At 44.4% G+C, this 25,289-nt stretch overlaps 1 protein-coding gene across 8 annotated transcripts in view; it reads right to left on the reverse strand.

Annotated features, from left to right (window-relative positions):
* sema6a (sema domain, transmembrane domain (TM), and cytoplasmic domain, (semaphorin) 6A) overlaps window positions 1-25,289 on the reverse strand; it is a 159,802-nt gene that overhangs the window by 79,242 nt on the left and 55,271 nt on the right. For all 8 annotated transcript variants that reach the window (XM_072516499.1, XM_072516497.1, XM_072516505.1 and 5 more), the window contains exons 2-3: window positions 4,334-4,473; window positions 3,903-4,020 (exon numbers count right to left, since the gene is read on the reverse strand). In XM_072516499.1, coding sequence (XP_072372600.1) covers window positions 3,903-4,020; window positions 4,334-4,433 — 218 coding nt within the window. In that variant the 5' untranslated portion in view covers window positions 4,434-4,473. The remainder of the gene's footprint in view (window positions 1-3,902; window positions 4,021-4,333; window positions 4,474-25,289) is intronic.

The raw sequence follows: 25,289 nt of genomic DNA on the forward strand, positions 1-25,289 counted from the left end.
ATCCCCACCGACTGCCAAGGCCTCTGGCCATGCAGCTGAAGGCTATAGGGCGGCATGGTAGCACAGTGGTTAGCACTGTTGCTTCACAGCACCAGCGTTCCAGGTTCGATTTCCGGCTTGGGTCACTGTCTGTGCGGAGTCTGCACATTCTCCCCGTGTCTGCGTGGGTTTTCTCCAGGTGCTCCAGTTTCCTCCCACAAGTCCCGAAAGACGTGCTGTTAGGTAATTTGGACATCCTGAATTCTCCCTCTGTGTGCCCGAACAGGTGCTGGAATGTGGCGATTTAGGGCTTTTCACAGTAACTTCATTGCAGTGTTAATCTGAGCCTACTTGTAACAATAAAGATTATTAAAAATATTAAATCAGAAGGGTGGGACTCGGGGAGCTGGTGGCCACCATTGCCACTCCATGGGACCCACTCAGCGCCCCCCTCCTCCCGGTCGGTGCCCATAGGGCCCTGGAGCTCATCTTGGGATGGAGAGGCAGCTTTTTCAGCCCCGGCTGCTCCTGCAACATTTGGCTCTGCCAGCCCTGGTGATTCACCATGGTCTGCACCATTATGTTGATGCTCCTCAGTGACTGGGCCATGCTCTGCAATGCCTCAGCCATGACCACCTGTGACTGGCATAAGTTCCGCGTGCCTCAGCCATGCCCATCTGAGGGCGGGACATGTCCCGCAGAATCTCTTCAAGGTCAACCCAGCGATTCGGACATTCTGCTGAGATCCTCAGCCATGGCCGTCACCAACTGCTCAACGCCTTGGACACCTTCACTAATAGTGTCGACAATTTGCATCAGGCTCTCCACTGCAGTCGCCATCCTAGCAGTGTTGGCCTCAGTGCCACGCAATGCCGCCGCCATCTCCTGCGCCCGTAGCCTCTAGGACTCGTCCAATCGGCTATGCTAGAGTGGTGCTGACAACCCCCTCTGAATGTCCCGGCCACTCACTATCGTCTTCATCAGCTCCAGGTATCTCTGTACCACAGGCTCAGCATCAAGCTTGGACCCAGCTGGGTCCTGGGATCCAGTAGCCCACGGACTGGGGGTTCCTGCCAGCAGGGTTGTGTGTGTGTGTGTGTGTGTGGGGAGGGGGGTGGCGTGGATGTTCCCTTGAGAGGGGGGGCTGGTGGGAGGGGGGGCGCTCATTGGTGTCTACTCATTCGCGCTGCCTGGTGTAGGTCATTGACCTTTTTCCGGCACTGAAGGCCTGTCCTCTGGTCGCACACCCCGAGCCAACAGCTGCCGCTACTTTCTCCCAGGCAGCACTGGCTGCCTTGTCGCTAACTCTCCGGGACCCTCTGGAGAGCAGAACATCCCTCCTGGTCTCCACTGCGTCTAGCAGCCTCCCCAGGTCAGCATCCTCGAATCTTGGGGCCAGTCTCCTTGCCGTCATTGTTGTGAGCTGGCTGGGGTTGGTTGAGCAAGTGTAGCTTAAGTGTTGCTCGACCTTGTTAGCTAGCGGGGGGGCGACTGGCGAGCGCGGTACCGGCGAATCAGCTGGCGAGCCATCATTTGCGGCGTGAAGCTCGTGGGGCTTCGTTAAATGGATCAATTAACGTTGAATTGCCGACCTCGCTGGGCTGAGCACCGAGAAGCTCGCAGAAATTCCTGCTCGCTACCACACTTAGAAATTTTTCCGGAAAATCGTGCCCAGTGACTCTCCACCCCAAACAGTTATTAAAACAAACACTTTTTTCCACAATCAAAACCATTTGGATGAAACACAAGCAACTTCAAAAGATAACTCCAAGTCACTCTGTGTTTTTAAAATTATTGAAGAAGATTAACCCGTTATAACATATTGCAATTCACAGTACACTTGAGATTAAGGTGAATTTGATTTCTTTAATAAGCATTCTGCCAGTATTTAACTGCTACTCGTACTGCCAAACAACTAAACTATCGAGCTTACTATCTTCACAAATATTTGTTGGGAAAGCATGGTTTGTAAACACAATATTGTAAATTATGTTGAATAGGATCTACTTTAAGGTGACACCATTGCAATGAAAATGAAATAGCATGCTTCCTTCTTGAACAAAACAGTACCCTTGCTCCTTTCTATTCATGAGAGAAAACACCCAACAGGCTATCGCTGTCATAAATAGGTTTCCCTGTTTAAGAAAGCCAAACGGGTAATAACGTTATTATAAATAGAAAGACCTTTTCAAACTGCCACATCTCAGACCAATGCATAAACTTGGTTACCATCCTGCTGGCAGACAGATGAATTCCTTGTCTTCCTTTCTGCCTTTTTCTTTTTGATATTCTTTTTAGCTGTCCAAAATTAATTGAGTTATAGGGGCTCCCAGAGACCAAATAACTTTCCTTCTGCAGTCTCCAGCGTCAAAATTGAATTTGGCCTCCTTAATTTTACCTCAGGCAGTAAATTAATTCCATTGTGCAAAAATTCCCTTCTGCTTCCAATGCATGATTCCCCAACATTGGTATAAGTTTGAAAATAGTATTGCATCCTTCTTTAAATGGGCAGTATCTTTGAGGAACTTGAATTTATGTTTGGGGAGAATGGAGTACAGTTATTTTTGTCATTATAATATCCAATTCAAATGAAACTAGACATGTTTCACACCATCACTAGTTGTGAACAACAAGGAAAAAACATTTTCCAAATCACTGTCTTGAAAACAGTGACTTTTTATTTCAGATTGCAATCTCATTGCAAAGTGTGTCTAGATATGTTTGATACATTCAAATTTGTAAAGATGACAGACTACTGATTCACATAGCAATATTTTAGATCGCAGACTACGGAATGAAAACAATCAAGACCATAGGGTTATTGTCAACATACTGCAATGCTGGGAAATAGGTGTTAGTGAATCAGCTACCCATTTTATATCTCTTGCAATTTTTTATCATGCTGATTTCAATAGAAAGAAAATTGAGGATAGATAAAAACAAGCTGTCAATTGCCATCGTGAGGGCAGCACGGTAGCACAGCGGATAGCACAGTTGCTTCACAGCTCCAGTGTCCCAGGTTTGATTCCCGGCTTGGGTCACTGTCTGTGCGGAGTCTGTACATTTTCCCCGTGCTTGCGTGGGTTTCCTCCGGGTGCTCCGGTTTCCTCCCACAGTTCAAAGATATGCAGGTTAGGTGGATTGGCCATGCTAAATTGCCCTTGGTGTCCAAAAAGTGGGGTTATTGGGTTACAGGGATAGGGTGGAGGCGTGGGCTTAAGTAGGGTGCTATTTCCCAAGAGCTAGTGCAGACTCGATGGGAAAATGGCCTCCTTCTATCCTGTAAATTCTATGATTCAACCTATAATTCAACAATTTTTACACCAACAAGATCAAAATTATCTCCACTGTCCCCAGTTACAAATGTAGGAATAATGAGTAGCAATTCAAAGCTACAACGTTGACCAAACTTTGACAAAGTCATCCAGACTTGAAACGTTAGCTCCCTTCTCTCTCCACAGATGCTGTCAGACCTGCTGCCATTGTCCAGCATTTTCTGTTTTTGTGTCAAAGCTACAACACCATGACAGCAAAATTCAATTTTGACATCATTTACAATCCAAGAAATGTCCAGTGTCCTTGTGTCCAACCTCTGCCAATACTAATCCGTATGGAGTTACAGTACAGGTTAGTCACGGTCGGATTGAATGGCAGAATAGACTGATGGGGGCTCAATGGCCGACTCTTATTCCTAAGTATTTGTGTGCCTGTACATGAAACAACACTAAAATGATTCAATGGACACAAAATCATCTCCCACATCTGCAAGCTAGTGCAAGCAAGCCCACTGCCTAACACTACTAAACAAGAGTGGTTCTTAAATTGACCCCTTTCTATTATACGAGCAGCCAGGGCCACTTTCTTTGGGACAATTCAGAACATTGTTCAGCAAGAGTTCGACAAGTTAGCGAAATACTACTGACCTAGCAGCAATGTAGAGTGTTCGATTCATTTTCACAATCAGCTGAATGTCCAGCTTGTGTCTTAGTGTATTATTTCGACCTGGTTTGTGACCCAAAAATACCGAATATTGTTTTGTATCTGTTAAGGGAGAAAGAATATAACCACATCAGCCCGAATTGCAATTCCCACACTTAGCCCTTCAGTCTTTGTACCCCAAGGCAGTGAAGTAATATAACAGATTTCACAGGCACTCATTCCTGTAATTCTTGTTACAAGTCAGCAGGGACACTAATTCCATCACAAACTCAAAATTCTTGCTTGAAGGAACATTTTTGCTTGTTGAAGATATTTAACTAACTCCAGACAAATGCATCATTTCGGAACATTTTATCCTTTATTTTGGGGATCTACGCTTAAGTCAGCAAATAACAAATTGGACTTGAAAACTTACAGTTGCCATGTGCAATACTGATAGGCTCAGAGTCTTCGGGGAAACCTGCCCCAGCAAAATGTAGTAGCGAAAAATATAGCAGCAAGGCCTCAGACTTCATAGTAGCGCAGCTAGCTCACGTCTTTTGTTTTCACTTAAGCCTGATGAGAAAACAGAATAAAAGCAAATGTCAGTTGCGTAGCCAGTGATGAGCTTTTAACTATAACTGCAATAGATTAAAAACAAGAAATATTATTTTGCATTTTACATATGCATCCATTGTTCAGAGATCAATGGAGAGGGAGATAGAGAGAAAGAACAAGAAAGTCCAAGGCTAAAGGAGAAAGTTAGGGAAAAAGAGATAGCTCATAGCCTGCTTTAGAAAATCCATCTAAATGCTTCGGTAAAGCATTCCCGAAAATAAGGAAAAGTGTCATCCCCATGTTCCAAATGCTTTTCAGAATCACTCCGTTGTTTTTATATCAGACAATTCACAATACCCTGGACTGTGAAATAAATCAAACAGAAAAGAGTAGAAAAAGTAAGGATGGAGTTAAATGGACCAGCAATTTCAAACCTGGTGCCACTGTCTTGCTGACATTAACTGGCCTGGAAGAAATCTTATTCAAATGCTCTTTTATGCCAACTTTCAATTATCAATTCAGAAACAGAATTTTATTTACCTTCTTCTGCGCCCTGTGCAGTTGCACACCTAAAATCAACACTGCAACATATTCAACAATTAAATCATTATGCATTCAAATGGTAGGCAACTGTGCAGTCCAGACTGATGTTTACACATAAACTTACCTATCTGCCTTGGGATAACTATTGAGTCAGTGCAAGAGACTGTCCAATGCTACCCAGACAAGAATTATAACCTCCATGGTCTGATAATAAAAGATGCTAACGAGGCAGTGTGTCTGATGTTGCTGCAGCTCTATTATCTTAAAGCAGTATAAGCAAGTACAGCTCAATCGCTGTCATATGACCTCCTGCATTGCAAGGACTATTGTAAAGAGGGCAGATCCGATACTTATTGCAAATGACACCCAGAATAGACCTCAGTCCAGCAGAATCAGTGGTTAATAATGTAAACTCGTCTTCCGGAATTCATTAAATAGCCCGTTTAGTGTTGCAAAAGGACATCAGGATTCATGTGCTAATTTGCACAGATCTGACCTTCACTTGGAACGTGACATGTTCTAATACCTCCAAAATTGACACAGACCTACCTCAGCCCCTTACTCTTGCACCCAAATATACTCTAATTTCGGGACACTAAAAAAATGTGTGAACTCTGTTTCAAGTCGCACAAATAGGAAAACATCCGTTGGCCTGGATTTTTGCTCCCAAGGTAGGTGTGTAGAGCTGGCGTCTTTGTTCCAGGGAGAAGGGGTGGGTGGTATTGTATAGATGCAGTTGGCACAGGGCTGCAGATTGCTGAGGTGAGCTGCTTAAAAGGCTGACCTTGATTATCTGGGACACAATTCAATTGTTTTCTTATCAGGCCTGCTGAACCTCACCCCTCACCTGCCACCCACTCCCTATGCCAATATATGCCAACTTATGCCATTCAATGGTGCCAACTAATGGTTTCTTATAGCCCCTATGCCAACTTAGAGTCAACTCATGACCCGTCCTCCCCCTTCAACCCAGGCTTTTATAATATCTAGGCTAACTTACCCAGTATGCACCATGGGCAGACCTCAGGGGCTGTGCTGGGATGAAATAAAACAAAGTTCCAAATATCTGCACTCTATAAAAAACATACTCATTCATGAAAGTTGATTCAAATTAAAATCCCTTCAAGCACTTAATCCCTTTTAAAACAACAATTTGTCTTCATAACCACAAAGACAGCTAATCCTTTAATAACCTATTTGCATTGTTAATCAAACTGCAAACATACAGCACAGCCCTCCCCTAAGTTATGATAATGATAGGTTGCAGAAAGCAGTCAACCATTAATAATGCTATAATGATGGCACTTAAGGTAATGTCAACAAACTGCTGTTGAAACTGCTAAAACAATTATTTTCAACTCTCTAGATTAGGCAGGCATGTTTCGTTTTCAATTTTAAAGGGCCAGGGATTTAAATACCTTGAAAGCAGAGCATTTCAAGAGCACTCTAAACATCTATAATTCAAACACTGTGGGATATGGCACATGTTCCAGCGGAAATAGTCCAGCAATAGTTCAAATGGTCCTGCTGAATTTGAGTACCCCACATGTGGAAATGACTTTCATCTCCCCCCTCCCAACACCGTCTTGAAAAATGGTTTCTGCCAGATACAGGGACAGGACCTCTTGATCTGGGGTCCATCCTCCATTTGATGTGCCATGGACTTTCCGCGAATTAACAGTCTAGGCCATTCTTTCTCCAAATCACTGCCCATGGCCTCCAAAAGATCTCTTGTTTTCTGTTTAGTGGTGTTTATTCTTCCTACTATGTGCATGCACAGAAAATAAAGGAGGAAATATGGAAGAACAAAATAGTAGATGCATTAGTTGGCATTTGTGTGTAACTGTGTTATTCCTTTAATGTATTTTTAATTTTATATTTATTTTGCTGCAGGCAAATGATCATTGTAGAAGCTGATAGCGGGAGTAGTCAGGAAAATGATGGCCATTTATTACCAGCAGCTGGCTCTAACAACCCAGCTATTTAAGGTCAATGTCCCACAGCTGTTAAGTACACAAATATCAGATTTGTATGCAAATTCCTCTAAACCCATTGTAGATTTACATATTAATGGAGTTTCAATACTCCATTTTCATATCAAATCCGAATTAAGATAAAATGTTATGATAATCGTGCACTAAAATTATGTGTTCTTCAACTCTCTATCGTGAGGGAAGACAGAAAGAAAGAATTTGCATTTATATGGCACCTTCCATGATCTTATGCATTTTACAATCAATTAAGTACTTTCTGTAATACAATATAGTTACAGTTGTAATGTAGGAAATGCAATAGCCAAGATGCACACAGCAAGGCCCCACAAACAGAAATGAGATAATGACAAATATTATGTTTATTTATTTTGGTTATTAAATAAATATTGGCTTGGAAACCAGGAGAGCTCCCCTGCACTTAGAATATAAAATAGGGCTTTTCATATATAGCTCAGAGACAGACGGTGCCATGATTTAGCATATCATTTAAGAGATGATACCTCTAACAGTGGAGCACTCCCTCAATACTGCACTGCATTGAGAATATCTGCTCAAATGGATTCTTTCTTATTTGTTGCTTTCATAAATTCAGAACTCCCTGGAGGCGACTTGAAGCCATGACCTGCTGATTCAAAAGTGAGAGTACTACCACTGGAACACAAATAAAAAACCATAATATCACAAGCTACTCTTTGAAAATTTCTGAAAATTATATTGATGTTAGTTTATTGGCCAGAGACACAGAGTAATCTCTGTAGCCCTACAAACATCAGATATTGGAGTTCTCCAATTCTGGACTCATAATTATCCCGATTTTAATTGCTACACCGCTGGTGGCTATGCCTTCAGCTACCATGGTCCTAAACACTATAGTTTATCTTCCTAAACTTCTCAACCTCACTTTCTTCCTTTAAGACCCACCTTAAAACTTAAACCATTGACCAAAATTTTAATCATTTGCTATTTTGTATGATCTTCTTTTTCCTAATATCTCATTTTGTGGCTTGGTGTCAAATTGTATTTGGTAATGCTCTTGGCAAGTTACTTGCATTATTTTAGATGCTAGATAAATATAAGTAGTCATTATTGAGACATATATGAGAAGATTTGGCCCCATCTCATCTCTCTAACAAAGTCTGGTAGTCTTAATTCACTGTGGGAAGTCTTGGTTATGTGAACATGATGACTACAGCTCCAGGGTCCCAAGTTCGATTCCTGGCTTGGGACACTATCTGTGTGGAGTCTGCATGTTCTCCTTGTGTCTGCATGAGTTTCCTCCGGGTGCTCTGGTTTCCTCCCACAAGGCCCAAAAGACGTACTGTTAGGTAATTTGGACATTCTGAATTCTCCCTCTGTGTACCCTAACAGACGCTGGAATATGGCGACGAGGGGCTTTTCACAGTAACTTCATTGCAGCGTTAATGTAAGCCGACTTGTGACAATAAAGATTATTATTATTGAAGATCAAAATATTTGTTATGTGCAAGCATCGCACAATGTATTGGGTTGGGTAAAAAGATTCACATCCTCAGATGTGCCTTGCATGACACGACATAATACAACTCAGTTTAAAGCAGTAACCAGGGATAAACATTCCATCACAGCTAATACTATAGGAAAAAGGGGAATGAAAGCTTTTCAAGGTTTCTACTTTTGCCATTCACACATTATTAAGATTTGAATTGTGAAGCATTACTGTCACTAGGTTTATTCAACATAATGATAGCGACATATAATGGGAAATAAAAGGTGCTTTGCTGCCATACTAATATACTTCTGTGTTGTCACCAGGCCTGTGCTGGCAGATTGTTTACAATATAAGAACCACTTAAGCCAATACTCTAACATTGTGTAATATTCTAAATTAATCATCTCTTTATACGGCCATGCTTTACATCAAAAATAAATGTATGTACTTCTTAGGCTGAAAGCTACTAGTTGAGTCATAGCAGGTAAACATTTGAACACTGAATGAATTAGCAAGCATATCCTTTAGAAGAAAACCCTATTGCATTCGAATAAGGAGTCGGAGAAGAGGGGAGGCATTCTGCCCCATCTTACTAGAACTACAGAGTGCCGTGAACACAGCCCAGTCTGATGTGTTATGTACTCTGGGATAACACAGGCTGCAACTGGATGCAGCTTTAACCAAAAGATACTCCAGACCTTGAAGTTAGTTCAATCTGATTTATTGAACCAGTAGCAGAGTTTGACTCTCTGCTAACCTAAGTGTGGTTACTCTGTCTGACTGAACCAGACTAGCTCTTAGCCACGTGCTGGAGGTGTGATACTGGACATACACCCTGACTCACTCTGTAGATGTTCATCAGTGGAAAGAGGTGGAGTGTGAGTGCCTCGTGCCTTTTATAGTGAGATACCTCCCGAGTGTCCTGCCTGCTCATTGGTCATGTCCTGTTCTCTGTGTTCATTAGCTGCCTGTCTGTATATCATTATCTGCATGTCTGCATATCATGACATCTACCCTTTTTTAAATGTTTTGTTGGCACATGGGAACGTAGTTACATGTGGTGGCATATATTAACATATTTACATGTGAAGACAGCTAACTAAAACAGAACATAGCAAACAAAACAAATGTTCATAAGTCCAGTCTCTGGGACTTGCGTCTGATCCTTGTCGACCGCCGGAGAGGTGGTGGTGGGGAAGACGGCCCCTTTACAGGCGGGATGGTAGTCTGACCGGTGGCCTCGTAGTACGAGGTATCAGGAGGTGGCAAAACAACGGACGGAAACAGAGAAGAAAGCAGTTGCGGGCAGGCAACTTTGCGCAGTGCCCATCTTGTTTCGTCGCACAACAGAACCATCAGCCATACGTACAACATACGAGCGGGGAGCAGCCTGTCGAACAACGACAGCTGGTGCAGACCAGCCACCATCCGGTATCTTGATCCTGACAGTGTCTGCCGGTGATAACACGGGCAAATCGGTGGCATGAGCATCATAGCCCTGCTTTTGCTGGTTTGGGAGCTGCTGCACCTTCTGTAGCACCGGGAGGTGATCCAGGTTGGGCAAGTGCATGGCTGGAAGTGTCGTCCGCAGGTCCCTGTTCATCAGGAGTTGAGCCGGCGACATGCCAGTGGACAGTGGGGTCGCCCTGGATGCAAGCAGCGCGAGGTAGATGTCAGAAGCAGAGTTCGTGGCCTTGTAGATGAGCTGTTTCACAATATGCACCCCTTTTTCAACCTTCCCATTGGACTGTGGATAGTGTGGGCTGGAAGTGACATGTTTGAAATGGTATGACTTGGCAAACATAGACCACTCGTGGCTGTTGAAGCACGGGCCATTGTCACTCATGACAGTGAGTGGGATACCATGCCTGGAGAATGTCTCCTTACAGGCCTTGATGACAGTCCGAGATGTGAGGTCTGAGAGCTTCACGACTTCAGGGCAATTAGAGAAATAGTCAATAATCAACACGTAGTCACGACCATTCACACGAAAGAGGTCGATGCCAACCTTGGACCACCGGGGGGGGGGGGGTCTCGATTTCATGCTGCTGGAGCGTCTCCTTGCTCTGCGCTGGCTGGAAGTGTTGACAGGTCGCACAGTTGAGGACCATGTTCGAGATGTCCTGGCTAATACCGGGCCAGTAGACAGCCTGCCTGGCTCTCTGGCTCTGCATCTGCACTTCTCGACGCCCAGGTGTCCCTCACGGATTTGGCGGAGCACCAAGCTCTGGAGACTGAGTGGAATGACAATCCGGTCCAGCTTGAGGAAGATACCATCAATCACCGTCAGGTCGTCCTTTACATTGTAAAATTGAGGGCACTGCCCTTTCTGCCAGCCATTGGCGAGGTGGTACATGACACGCTGCATGAGAGGGTCTTTGGCTGTCTCCTTGAGGATACCAACTACCTTCTCATCAGACGCCGGGAGGGTGCTAGCACACAACTGCACCTGGATTCAATCTGCCGGATGATTTCCAGCGGTTCACTAGGCAATGTGATGGAGCAGGACAATGCATCAGCGATAATGAGCTCCTTGCCAGGCATGTACACTAAGTCAAAGTCGTACCATCTGAGTTTGAGGAGGATGCGCTGCAACCGAGGAGTCATGTCGTTCAGGTCCTTGTGGATAATGTGGACCAGAGGCCTATGATCCGTCTCGACAGTGAATGTCGGCAGGCCATAGACATAGTCGTGAAACTTGAGAATGCCAGTGAGAAGACCCAGGCATTCCTTCTCTATTTGCGCTTACCTTGTTCAGGTGGGCGTCATGGCCCTCGATGCGTAGGCTACCGGTGCCCAGGATGAAGTGTCATCGCGTTGAAGCAGCACAGCCATCCTGGGTCGCATCTGTCGAGATCTTCGTCTCCCTGTCTAGGTCGAAAAATGCCAAGATGGGTGCAGTGGTGAGCTTGGCTTTCAGCTCCAACCACTCTGCCTGATGTGCTGCCTTCCACTCAAAGGCAGTGGACTTTTTCCCCAGGTTTCGTCGGGCCGTGGTGTGTGAGGCCAGGTTTGGGATGAACTTGCCCAGAAAATTGACCATGTCCAGGATGCGCAACACCGCCTTCTTGTCTTCAGGGACCTTCATGACTTTGATGTCCTTGACTTTGTCTGTGTCTGGGCGCACGGCCTGCTGAGAGATCTGGTCACCTAGGAACTTGAATGTCGACATGCCAAAGCAACATTTGGACCTGTTCAGCTTCAGGCCATTGGCATGGACGCGGCGGAATACCTGCTGGAGACGGGAAACATGCTCTTTAGGGGTCATGGACCATATGATGATGTCGTCCACGTACACACAAACCCCTTCAATGCCCTCCATCATCTGCTCCACGATGCGATGGAAGATCTCTGATGCCGAGACAATGCCAAACGGCATGCGATTATAGCAGTATCTGCCAAACGGTGTGTTGAAGGTGCAGAGCCTTCTGCTGGACTCATCCAGCTGGATTTGCCAAAATCCATGTGACGCATCTAACTTGGTGAAAAAATGTGCGTGTGCCATCTCACTGGTGAGTTCCTCCCGCTTCGGGATGGGGTAGTGTTCACGCATTATATTCTTATTTAGATCCTTGGGATCAATGCAGATGCGCAGGTCTCCCGAAGTCTTTCTAACACATACCATCGAGCTGACCCAGTCAGTCAGTTCGGTTCCCTTGGAAATTATGCCCTGTTGCTGAAGATCCTTGAGCTGTGCCTTCAGGCGCTCCCTCAGTGGAGCCGGGACCCGGTGTGGTGCGTGGACTACTGGCTTGGCATCAGGTTGTGGCAGAATCTTGTATCGATATGACAGCGTGCCCATCCCGTCGAACACATCCGGATACTGAGCGAGGAAATGAAATGAAATGAAAATCGCTTATTGTCACACGTAGGCTTCAAATGAAGATACTGTGAAAAGCCCCTAGTCGTCACATTCCGGCGCCTGTTCGGGGAGGCTGGTACGGGAATTGAACCGTGCTGCTGGCCTGCCTTGGTCTGCTTTAAAAGCCAGCTCTTTAGCCCTGTGCTAAACCAGCCCCTTGTCGTCAATGCCGGCCTGAAGATCCACATTGGAGGATGTTGTTGTATCAACCCACTGCACGAGGTTCAGCTGCTTGCAGGCATGCGTGCCAAGTAGGGATGCCCTGTCTGGCTTGACAATTTCAAAATGTAACCGTGCATGGATGCTCCGGTTGGAGACGAGTAGATGGCAGGATCCCAGTGCCGTGGTGGCATTTCCGTTGTAGTCCAGGAGCCTGCAGGTTGCTGGAGGACCATGGCGGGCTTCTTGATGTGTTTGAAATCTGTCTGTGAGAGGAGGTTGCAGAAGCACCTGTGTCCAGCTTAAACTGGATGGAGCAGTGGTTGACCTGCATCACCGCACGCCATTTGTCCGCAGAATCCACAGCGAAGATGGATTGAATTTGTGATCAGTTGGATGTGGCATATTCACATTTGGTAATGATGCCGACACAGTAGGCGGAGTCCAGGTATTCTTCCTCTGGATCTGTTGTGCTGCCAGGATCAGAATCCTGTAATCGTTGTTGCACACTCTGAACGCGCCGTCGTCGGAATTGGGAGCGCTGGCCCCTGACTGGTGGTGCAGACCTGCACAAGGCTGCATAGTGACCAGGCTTCCCGCAGTTTAAAAATCACCTGCCTCTTGCAGGGCAGTGTTTCTTTAAGTGGGCGTTGCCGCAGTTCGAGCACGTCATGACGTCAGCGTCCTGACGCTCTGCGCGTCGTCGCACATGCGCAATGCGGGTGTCGGCCGCTTCATTATCCCATTCGCATCGCGCATGTGTGGAGCCCCGGGAAAAGAGCGCGAAATGGCCGCTGCATCTGGGAGATGGCCTGCACACTCTCTTGCCCTCATGAGAGGCAAGTTTCTCATTTTCAACGATTTGTGCTGGGCATAGCGATTTTTGCCGTGCTCATGGACTGTCCATGTTTCAATCGCGACTGGCAGGATCATATGCTTGATTTTCAGTAGCTGCTCTCTGAGGATCAGAGTGAACTCCAAAAACGATTTGGTCTCTGATCATGGAGTCAGCAATAGCACCAAAGTTGTAGGACAGCACTAGCAGGCGGAGGTTAGTTAAGAAGGAGTTCAAAGATTCATCTTTACCTTGTAGATGCTGTTTGAATATGTAGCGCTCGAAGATTTCATTGGTGTCCACTTCACAGTGAATGTCAAACTTTTCCAGGATGGTCTGAAACTTTGTCTTGTCCTGGCCTTCGGTGAAGTGGAAAGAGTTGAAGAGTTTGATGGCTTGATCACCTGCTGTTGAGAGGAGAAGCGCAATCTTCCTTGCATCAGACGCACCCACGAGGTCTGAAGCTTCGATGTACAGCAGAAACTTTTGCTTGAATGTCCGCCAGTTAGCACTGAGATTGCCGGAGGTCCTGAGCTGGTGAGGAGCCTGAATCTTCTCCATGGTGCCGGGATACATTCGCTGGTCGTCACGGAACGGACTGAGATAAACCACCTAGATTAAGCAGTGTCCTGGGAGCATGTTGTGTTATGTACTCTGGGATAACACAGGCTGCAACTGGATGCAGCTTTAACCAAAAGATACTCCAGACCTTGAAGTTAGTTCAATCTGATTTATTGAACCAGTAGCAGTTAGCACAGTTCTCTATGAGTTTGACTCTCTGCTAACACGGACTGAGATAAACCACCTAGATTAAGCAGTCTCCTGGGAGCATGCTGTGTTATGTACTCTGGGATAACACAGGCTGCAACTGGATGCAGCTTTAACCAAAAGATACTCCAGACCTTGAAGTTAGTTCAATCTGATTTATTGAACCTGTAGCACAGTTAGCACAGTTCTCTGTGAGTTTGACTCTCTGTTAACACGGACTGAGATAAACCACCTAGATTAAGCAGTCTCCTGGGAGCATGTTGTGTTATGTACTCTGGGATAATACAGGCTGCAACTGGATGCAGCTTTAACCAAAAGATACTCCAGACCTTGAAGTTAGTTCAATCTGATTTATTGAACCAGTAGCATAGTTAGCACAGTTCTCTATGAGTTTGACGCTCTGCTAACCTAAGTGTGGTTACTCTGTCTGACTGAACCAGACTAGCTCTTAGCCACGTGCTGGAGGTGTGATACTGTACATACACCCTGACTCACTCTGTAGATGTTAATCAGTGGAAAGAGTTGGAGTGTGAGTGCCTCGTGCCTTTTATAGTGAGATACCACCTCTGAGTGTCCTGCCTGCTCATTGGTCATGTCCTGTTCTCTGTGTTCATTATCTGCCTGTCTGTGCCTGTCTGTATATCATTATCTGCATGTCTGCATATCATGACACAGTCCATTACCCAAACCTGCCTTCTATCCATTGACTCTGTCTACACCTCCCGCTGCCTTGAGAAAGTGGACAGCATGATCAAAGACCCCTCCCACCTGGGCTATTCTCTCTTCCAACCTCTTCCATTGGCAGGAGATACAAAAGTCTGAGAACACGCACTAACAGATTCAAAAACAGCTTCTTCCCCACTGTTACCAGACTCCTGAATGACCCTCTTATGGACTGAACTGATCATTCACGCATCTTCTCTACTGAGTAATACTACACTCCATATGCTTCACCCAATGTCTATATATTTACATTGTGTATCTATCGTATGTCCTATGTTTTTCATGTATGGAATGATCTGTCTGGACTGTATGCAGAACAATACTTTTCACTGTACATCGGTACATGTGACAATATACCAAACCAAACCTGACCGTGAGGATCTGAAATCACTTTGTATCAGTCGTAGTCTTGCAACATCAGTCATTCATATTAATGTTTTATTGGGCAAATACCTTTTCTTTTTTTTAAATTTAGAGTACCCAATTATTTTTTTCCAATTAAGGGGCACTTTAGCATGGCCAATCCACCTACCGTACACATCTTTGGATTGTAGGGGTGAAACCTACGCAGACACGGGGAGAATGTGCAAACTCCACACAGACAGTGATCCAGGACCGGGATCGAACTCGGGTCCTCAGCGCCGTAGGCAGCAATGCTAACCACTGCGCCACCATGTTACCCAGGGCAAATACCTTTTCAAGCCCAAAGGTTGACAAGATGGAAATCAATCTACAAGATTATACTTTGACAAAGGGTCACCTGGACTCGAAACGTTAGTTCTTTTCTCTTCCTACAGATGCTGCCAGAGCTGCTGAGATTTTCCAGCATTTTCTCTTTTGGTTTCAGACTCCAGCACCTGCAGTAATTTGTTTTTATAAGATTATACTCTTTGATACCTTTCAGATGATGCGGTGGAGCTCCAAATTGGCATTCACAGCTCATGTGCGTATTGTGGGGTGAATGGCACCAGATGCTATGTTGGAGCAGGTGTTATATCCCATGCAGTGAATGTCCAGCAGAGGTCATGCAATAGTGATGTGATACCAGCAGTGCGCCACTTTGGAGCTTAACACTCCAGCCACTCTTTTTTTTGTTAAATTTAGAGTACACAATTCGTTTTTTACAATTAAGGAGCAATTTAACGTAACCAATCTACCTACCCTACACATCTTTGGGCTGTGGGGGCGAAACCTACGCAGACACGGGGAGAATGTGCAAACTCCACACGGACAGTGACCCAGAGCCGGGATCGAACCTGGGACCTTGGCGCCATGAGGCAGCAATGCTAACCACTGCGCCACCGTGCTGCCCTCCAACGTGCCCTCCTACGCAGACACGGGGAGAATGTGCAAACTCCACACAGACAGTGATCCAGGACCGGGATCCCACGTGGCTGAGTACATGTTCAGCAACAGGAAGGACTTCACACCAATACTATTTCAATAAATTATCAACTACCTAGAGATTAGATGCTGTTGATTTCTCTGGCTATAGCTATGAATTTATAAATATTTGGTATTGGCCAGTTATTTCCGAGTTGCAAAATCTCTAGCACGTGGTGTGGCAGATGGGTCTTTAGCTGACTTCAAGGCCTCTGAATTAATGAGTTACTTTCAAGCATAGAACATACAGTGCAGAAGGAGGCCATTCGGCCCATCGAGTCTGCACCGACCCACTTAAGCCCTCACCTCCACTCTACCCCCTAACCCAATAACCCCTCCTAACCTTTTTGGACACTAATGGCAATTTAGCATGACTAATCCACCTAACCTGCACGTCTTTGGACTGTGACAGGAAACCGGAGCACCCGGAGGAAACCCACGCAGACATGGGGAGAATGTGCCGACTCCGCACAGACAGTGACCCAGTAGGGAATTGAAGCTGGGACGCTGGCCCTGTGAAGCCACAGTGCTAACCACTATGCTACCGTGCTGCCCTGGCTAAACCAATAGGCATTCAGGTATAGAGTTTAACTTAGAGGAAGAACCGAGGCTATGGAGAGCAGGGCAAGATGCTGGAAGTGAGGGGCGGGGTGGTGGCGCAAGTGGGAGAAGGGCTCTCAGCAGGAGATACCCATCGAGGATGTTCAGACAGTAATGTTCCGACCTGAACCTCAGTGAGGATCAATATCTGAGACATCTGTAATTCAGTAATTAGGTCCTCAATGAAGTCTGTCACCTGCAGGGGCTACAACTGCAAATTCTGAGAAGGACAAGGACTCCTATAATAATAATAATCTTTATTACTGTCACAAGTAGGCTTACATTAACCCTGCAGTGAAGTTACTGTGAAAATCCCCTAGTTGCCACATTCCGCCGCCTGTTCGGGTACACTGAGGGAGAATGCAAAATGTCCAATTTACATAACAAGCAGCACATCTTTCGGGACTTGTGTGAGGAATCCGGAGCACACGGAGGAAAGCCACGTGACATAGGGAGAACGTGCAGATTCCTCACAGACAGTGACCCAAGCAGGAATCGAACCTGGGACCCTGGCGCTGTTAAGAAACAGTGCTAACCATTGTGCTACCGTGCCACCCCTGCTATGCCAATAGCTGTGATGGTGACAGTGCCGATGAGCTTTTATGTGTGCGAATCCTGCCATGTTCAATTTAGAGATAGCTTCAACATCTTATAATTTGTGTATAGATCACGGAGACTCACGATTCATCGAGGTATAACCAAACTTAATTCTCTCTTCTATGAGACAAGAGGGACAGTGGACAGACAGCTTTACTAATATTGCAGGCTTTCCCATGGTGTTGGGTGCCACTGACTGCGTACACATCTGGTACCGTGGCAGCAGCTATATTGCCTTTATTGTGCCTCAATCGTTTTTGTCAGCTGCATTTGTGCCAACACAGCAAACCCAAGGGTGGCTATTGGGTGAATATGGCTATCTGCTAATATCATACCTGACATCATGGTAGCACAGTGGTTAGCACAGTTGCTTCACAGCTCCAGAGTCCCAGGTTCGATTCCCGGCTTGGTACACTGTCTTTGCGGAGTCTGCACGTTCTCCCTGTGTCTGCGTGGGTTTCCTCTCGGTGCTCCGGTTTCCTCCCACAGTCCAAAGATGTGCAGGTTAGATGTACTGGCCATGATAAATTGTCCTCAGTGCCCAAAAAAGTTAGGTGATGTTACTGGGTTACGGGGATGGGGTGGACTTAGGTGGGGTGCTCTTTCCAAGGGCCGGTGCAGACTCGATGGGCCGAATGGCCTCCTTCTGCACTTTAAATTCTATGAGTTCTATGATGACTTTGATGTGTAACGTACTCACACCGCGCAAAGAATGATTAGGATATGGCACAGCACAAATAACTACTGGAACTTCATCAAGCACCGTGTTTGACAGAAGGTTGGGTATTAACAGGAAGAAACTACAAGGAAAGGGAAGAGAGATTTGTTTAGATAGCCTCATTGTGGCAGCACGGTGGCGCAGTCATTAGCACTGCTGCCTCACAGTGCTGAGGATTCGGGTTCGATCCCGGCCCTGGGTCACTGTCTGTGTGGAGTTTGCACATTTTCCCCGTGTTTGCCCCCATAACACAAGGATGTGCAGGGTAGGTGGATTTGCGACACTAATTGTCCCTTAATTGGAAAAAAAATAATTTGTTACTCTAAATTTATATTTAAAAAATAGATAGCCTCATTGTAAAGGTAGCATTGGTATCCCACAATGAGCTGAATTACTTTCTTCTGTGCTCAGATTTCTATGTAGAGGTTACCTCGGTTTGGATACCTAAATGATACCCTTATTCAATTTCTTACCATAATCATCCTTTTTAATAGAGCAATACATTAATTGCAAATGAATTCTGCTCAAAACTTAATTATTAATCTTAATATACTTTACTCCTGTGTCATCAGAAGCTTTGCTTTGTTAGTATAATTAGTGAAAATCTAAGGCTATCTTCCTGGTAACCATCAGTATTCAAGAGCTGATATAACATTTACTTTTCTCAGATGAATCTTGATTGATTCCCCGTCCATTTTTTATAAATTACCGCTCATGCATAGAATTATGATTTGAGAACCATAAAATAAATTCTAAACTTTCTAATAGTAGATGAATTATGGGATCAAAGAAATTTCTACCATTCATTGCCCCAAATTGCACAATGAAGGAGCCAGAACTTCCTACAAATGAATCCATCTTATTGGTTTTCTGCAGCTTTGTCTGGTAAATCCTCCTTCCCAACTGCTTGCTCAGGCTGGCGCAGATGTGTGTTTTTTTTTAAACTGCTGTGTTCTATTTGTTTCAGAGCTGACATTCAAACTTCATAGTGTATTCATCAATGCAATGTTTTTCTTCCAGTGCCACCCACACCCCACTTCCAGTATAACAAAGCTTCATCCACGTTTTTGTTTTCGTCAGGTTTGACCTTTCCAAAGCTCTGTGCACTTTCTGAGCTCTTCGGAGCTTCTCCAGAAACAAACTGTAACTTGTAATTTACTGCCTGCATCCCATCATGCACTAAATCCTGATTGCAGATCACTTCTATTCCCACCAGTAACCCAAAATATTGAATGTAGTTGTATCATCTGTACTTTTGTTTTCTCTCTAACCCCGGGCAGCAGGGTAGCACAGTGGTTAGCACTATGGCTTCACAGCTCCAGGGTCCCAGGTTCGATTCCCGGCTTGGGTCACTGTCTGTGTGGAGTTTGCATGTTCCCCCTGTGTCTGCGTGGGTTTCCTCCGGTTGCTCCAGTTCCCTCCCTCAAGTTCCGAAAGACGTGCTGCCAATTAATTTGGTCATTCAGTCATTCTGAATTCTCCCTCCGTGTATCCGAACAGGCGCCGGAATGTGGCGACTAGGGGATTTTCACAGTAACTTCATTGCAGTGTTAATGTAAGCCGACTTGTGACAATAAAGATTATTATGAAGCCTGCCTTGCCGCTTTTTTCCCCACTGTAATTGTTTGCCATTGTTCCTCCACTCTTCTACCATTTGCTCAGTTTTGTTTCCCCTCTGTGAAATACGTTACAACTTTATTAAAAGGTGTTAGATAATTGTGAGTTGTCATTATGAACTCAAACAATGATAATATTATGATAGCTAACAGAAAAAATCTTTACATTCAGTTTCTCACTACGTTTACATCAGCTGTCACCTTTCGTCTATGAGTGTCTAAAACATCCATCATTAATCAGCTCAGAAGATAAAAAAAGATTATTACTTTCCACTACCACACCCAACCCCATCCTGCCCAATTGTTTCAACAACCTCTTTTCAAGTATCTCTGCAACTCCTCCATTATTCTTCTCCTCATTCTATATCTGTGGGGTGCATCTTCTTTCAAACCTTCTCAACAAGTAAAAAACATTTTACATTTAAAAAGGAAGTGGAAGGAAAGGTTGCTGCTGGTCCTCCTCCTGTGTTATAACTCCAACTTCAAATTACCAAAAAAAGAAACATGACTCTCAGGGCAAAGACTGTAGGAATAGCTATTGGCAGAATTGGGGGCGGGGGGAATAATCTGCACTTGGTGAGAGAGCAGCTGAAGCTAATGGAAGGAATAGGCTGAGAAACATCCCTTGAAGTAGATACCAGAGAATAAGTTACACAACAGAGACAGAGGTCACTGTCTAGACTTCACAGTTAAGAATTATATCCATTAAAATTCCACTGTCATATCTTTTTTTAAATCTTCATTCTACGGTGTGATTATGGTTTAACAGTCCTTTAAAACTGTGACTAATTATATATTACTTCTCTCCCCTCGCCCTTTACTTACATTTGACTCATGCAGAGTTTCTACAGGTGTCAGCTGCTTTGCATTACAAATGGTGATGGCAATTGAACTATAGAGGCATCATCAAAATCAAACCCAATGTTGTTCTAATCCAATCACCACACACACATGCACTTCTCAGCAAGAGCTACTGAGTAATGATTGAGAGTCGAAACTTTGATCCAGAGAAAAAGAAGACAACCGGAGTTTCAGTACGGAGGATGACATTATAAGCCAAGAACAGAGCCTACCTGTTCTGTTTGATTCTGTTCTCATTTAACAAATGAGCATTCAATGACAATTCTAAACCAGTGTTCCAGACAGTTTATACCAGTGTTTATAGCTGTCTCACTTCAAGCTGCTGCAAGTACCAGGCAGAATAACTTTATGCTGCTTCCATTGCTTCACTTTATACTTAAGATCCAATAGCTGTGAAATTGGTACAGGGTCCAGAGTGTTGGGCTTTTGCATTAGTTTTGTACTCGATAAGCCAAATCTGTGTTTATATATACGCAAGCAGATGAACACCTTTCTTTTCAATGTAAGTACTGTATCAATCCGTCACCACACAAGCCATTCAAAAGCAGCAAGAAAAATAGAATCAATCACACACGGGTTAATCCTCACAAGAAGTAGAGTAAACAGACAATGCCTCTTTTGTTACTATCTTTTGGCGGCACCAAGCTTTCTATACATTTTGCTCTTATCTCAATCTTTTTAGAAAGTTCAAAGAATTTGAAACAAATTAAGTCAAAACAGATTACAACTGCACTTTGGCATCTTTGGTCATTAAAAAAATGTTTTTAAAAAGGAGGATTTTTATAGAATTAAAAAGCAATCATTTCTGGTTTGATCTCTGGTACTTTTGAATGACACCATCAGTGGTGCAGAGATATTTTCATCTTAACAGACAGGTAATAGGGAGCTTCAGAGAGATCTTTTGCTACAAATGATAAGCTAGTGCAGCTGAGAGGGAAATCTGACAAGGTCTAATGCTGTATCTGGAGGGTAAAAGCATTACAATACAATACTGTAAACCTGTCACACACATCAACATTATCCACTAGGCCAACATTGCTCCAGGGGCTAGCACAACTTTGAAGCACAAATGAATGTTTAAATTGAACCAACCCTCTCCTGACCTACACAACACTTTTAATAACTACACTCTAAATAGGAAACTGTCTGTTACGGCATGGTCTGTTAGATTGAAGTCCAATATCTCTGCTCTACCAGAGAGGCTCAGTGAGCCAATCAATTCTGTTTGTAACCTTTACTGCAAATGGTCCCCTGGGATCTCACAGGACACCTGTTCAGTTCAGTTTGCTGCATTGGTAAACAGGCGAAGGAAGATGGACAGCCACTAAGAATATTACTGGGAGGGCAGAAGATCTGTCACCAGGGGTGAACGCCCAAACAGCTGCAGGGAGAGGGCAACACAATGAGCAGCTTCCTTCAAACAGTGGTAAGTGGAATTCTGGGATACCAGGGTCAGACAGGCCCCAGCAATTGGGAGGAACGTTTTACGTACCGGCAGTGCTGATGACAGCCATGGGCATCTCCATGGGTAATAGAGCTCCCAAAAAGGTGTGCCCCGGTGGTGGGGCAGCCAGTCTACCAATATTCGTGCTGGTTGCAAATGCAGTGGAGGGAAGACTTCCCATGTCATTTTTCCGGCCTTCCTGCCCTACAGCCCATTGCAAAAGGGCTGCTAAAAATTCTGGTCACAGTATCAAGATGCCTGCTGCATTTGTCATTCTTCCTACTCCTGCCATTCTCTTGTCTCTCTTATTTCTTATACATCTCTGTCCATTCTCTCTGTCAATTCTCTAATATGAGCACACAATCGTCATTTCAAGCAATACATACTTTGATTTTCAAAATGTAAATGGCGTTGGGAAGAGACTTTTTTATACCCACCAATTCTCTCACAAATTTCTCTCAGCAAGTAAAATGGAATATCATACCTCACCAATACTTTCACAACTTGTTATACCACTTCCCTCAATTATTAATGGAATCTCTTTTACAGACAACCAGCCCAAGTTCAGGAATCCAATAGAATTCTGCAGGGCTGAGATTCAAAAGGATGTATGTAAACAACTTCTGGTTTGTTTGCATTTCGATTAATTTTATTTTGAGCTTTACCTTGTGGTAAAAATGTACACAAAGCACACTTTACATGCAAACATGAGATCAGTTAAAAAAACACGACTGGATTTTTTTCAGGATGACTCCGTGGACCATTAAAACTAATGGGCAGGATCCAGATACACATGAGTCCTGTCCCCATTTCTGACAGGTTTCATGTTTGCTGGTAGGAGGAAGGGTGGGAGCAGGGAGTGATTCACAAGAGGAGGGAAACCTGAACTTAGCATGGCCATTTGAACTTACTGCTGACCCCATCTTTCAAAGTGCCTTCACCACAGAGTGGGAGTAAGAATTGATGGAATATACACAAAAGCCCCTGAAGAGCGAATACGGTCTGTTTAATGGTCATGACCTGAAGTTTTTTTAATGCCCCACTCTTTAAACTGCAAAAGGAACCCTTGATAGGTCAGGTTTTGTAGCATCCATTCAAGCCGTTTTGATAGTTGTTTGCTGACATTTTCCTATGGGCTATCCATTTTGAATGCTTGGCTGAATTTCAAAAGGCATGGTAGCACAGTGGTTAGCACTGCTGCTTCACAGCGCCAGGGTCCCATGTTCAATTCCCGGATTGGGTCACTGTGTGGAGTCTACAGTCATTTCTTTAAGACCCGGGGATGCAAGCCATCAGGTCAAGGCTGCAAAAATAATCTAAAGGAGGGCAGCACAGTGGCTAGCATTGCTGCCTCACGGCGCCGAGGCCCAGGTTCGATCCCAGCTCTGGGTCACTGTCCGGGTGGAGTTTGCATATTCTCCCCGTGTTTGCGTGGGTTTCACCCCCACAACCCAAAGATGTGCAGGGTAGGTGGATTGGCCACGCTAAATTGCCCCTTAATTGGAAAAAATGAATTGGGCACTCTTAAATTTATTTTTTAAAAATAATCTCAAGGTCTTCCTTTTAAATGGTAGTAGTGTATGTAAAAGTGGTCACAAAAATTGGATCCTGAGTTTTATACCCAAGGACATTAATATATAAAAGAAAGTATGTTTAATGTATAAAAACACCAGTTAGGACTGTTAGGAGTTACTTTCAGCTATTCTAAACACTCAACTATGGGCAGGATTAGGGTACATATTGAAGTGTCAGCCATAGTTAACCTCGACTCTGAGTCAGATTCCAAAACTTGAGTGCAAATATCAAGGTTGACATTCCAGTACAGTACTGAAAGACCGTTGCACTTTTGGAGGTGACAGTCTTCTGCCCTCATGGGTGGCGGCAAAAGATCAGGGAAATTATCTCCAAGGTCCTGACCAACATTTACCCCTCAATCAACAGCAGAAAAGAAAACCGATTATCTGATCATTATTACCTTGCTGTGTACAAATTGGTTGCCACGTTTCCTACATGAACAGTGGCAAGACTTCAAAAGTACTTTGTTGGTTGTTAAGCACTTTGATAATCGTCATGAAGTCCAACAGCTTCTTTGTCAAGAGTGGTGGGAATGTGGACCTCGCTATCACAGAGTGCTTCAAGTCAATAGTATTGATCCATTTAAAGAGAAGCTAGACAAACATACAAGGGAAAAGGAGAGACCTAAATCTGCAATGGTGGGTGGAGGCTTAAGAGGATCATTAACACCAGTATGGTATGATTGGGTTGAACAGCCTGTTTTTGTGCCATATAATAGATGTAATCCTGGTCATGTAAAGCACTATATAAATAAAAATTCTTCTATTTTCTTTTAATTCTGCAGTTGAACAATTAACACTATTGCAACCATTTGGGGACAAATAGCCTCTTTCCTTTGTGCTATATTTTCTATGATTCTGTTTTTAGGTGAGGAAAAATAAAAAGTAATAACATTTAAAATATCAATGCCTTCAACAATTTGGCAATATTTGATTTGGGGGAGGGGGGGAGCATTTTTTCATCATGACAACACCACATGCATTTCAATGCTATTCCATTCTGTGTTTCTATGTAAAAATTGCCGAGAAGCATTCTTGATGAGGGATCGTGAAAACAAAGAAAGCACAAAGGCAATTTTGTTCATAGATCAGAATTTTTCAATAAACTCCTAAAAAAGCTGAACTTAGGGGCTGGTTTAGCACAGCTGGCTTGTTATACAGAACAAGGCAGCAGCGCGGGTTCAATTCCCCTACCTGCCTCCCCGAACAGGCGCCGGAATGTGGCGACTAGGGGCATTTCACAGTAACTTCATTGAAGCCTACTTGTGACAATAAGCGATTATTATTATTAAGAGCAAAGATTCCAATAGGAGTTGAAAGAGCCATTAATCCTTTTAAGAAACTACAGCCACCTAAGATCAGGGATCTGTAGAACACCTTTGTAAAGCTATGTCCATGAAACTTTCCTCCAGTCGTGTAAGATTATGCTGTTTTTACAGATTGAAGTCCTCATACAAGGGTCAAAGCTACCAGAAGAACGCCTTGCTATAAACGGTTTTCTTGTTGCATCCCATGTTGAGAAAACAAACTGCATACATTGGGGACTGGATTCTCCGCTCCCCGATGGTGAAATCGCGTTCGGCGACTGGGCTGAGAATCCCCGATGATGCCAAAATCGGGGGTGGTGCCGCTTCCGCGATGCTCCACTCCCTAAACAGCGGCCATTGCCTGAGGCCCGCCCCACGATGC

The sequence above is a fragment of the Scyliorhinus torazame genome, chromosome 9 (genome assembly GCF_047496885.1).
Source record: "Scyliorhinus torazame isolate Kashiwa2021f chromosome 9, sScyTor2.1, whole genome shotgun sequence".
Lineage (NCBI taxonomy): Eukaryota > Metazoa > Chordata > Chondrichthyes > Carcharhiniformes > Scyliorhinidae > Scyliorhinus > Scyliorhinus torazame.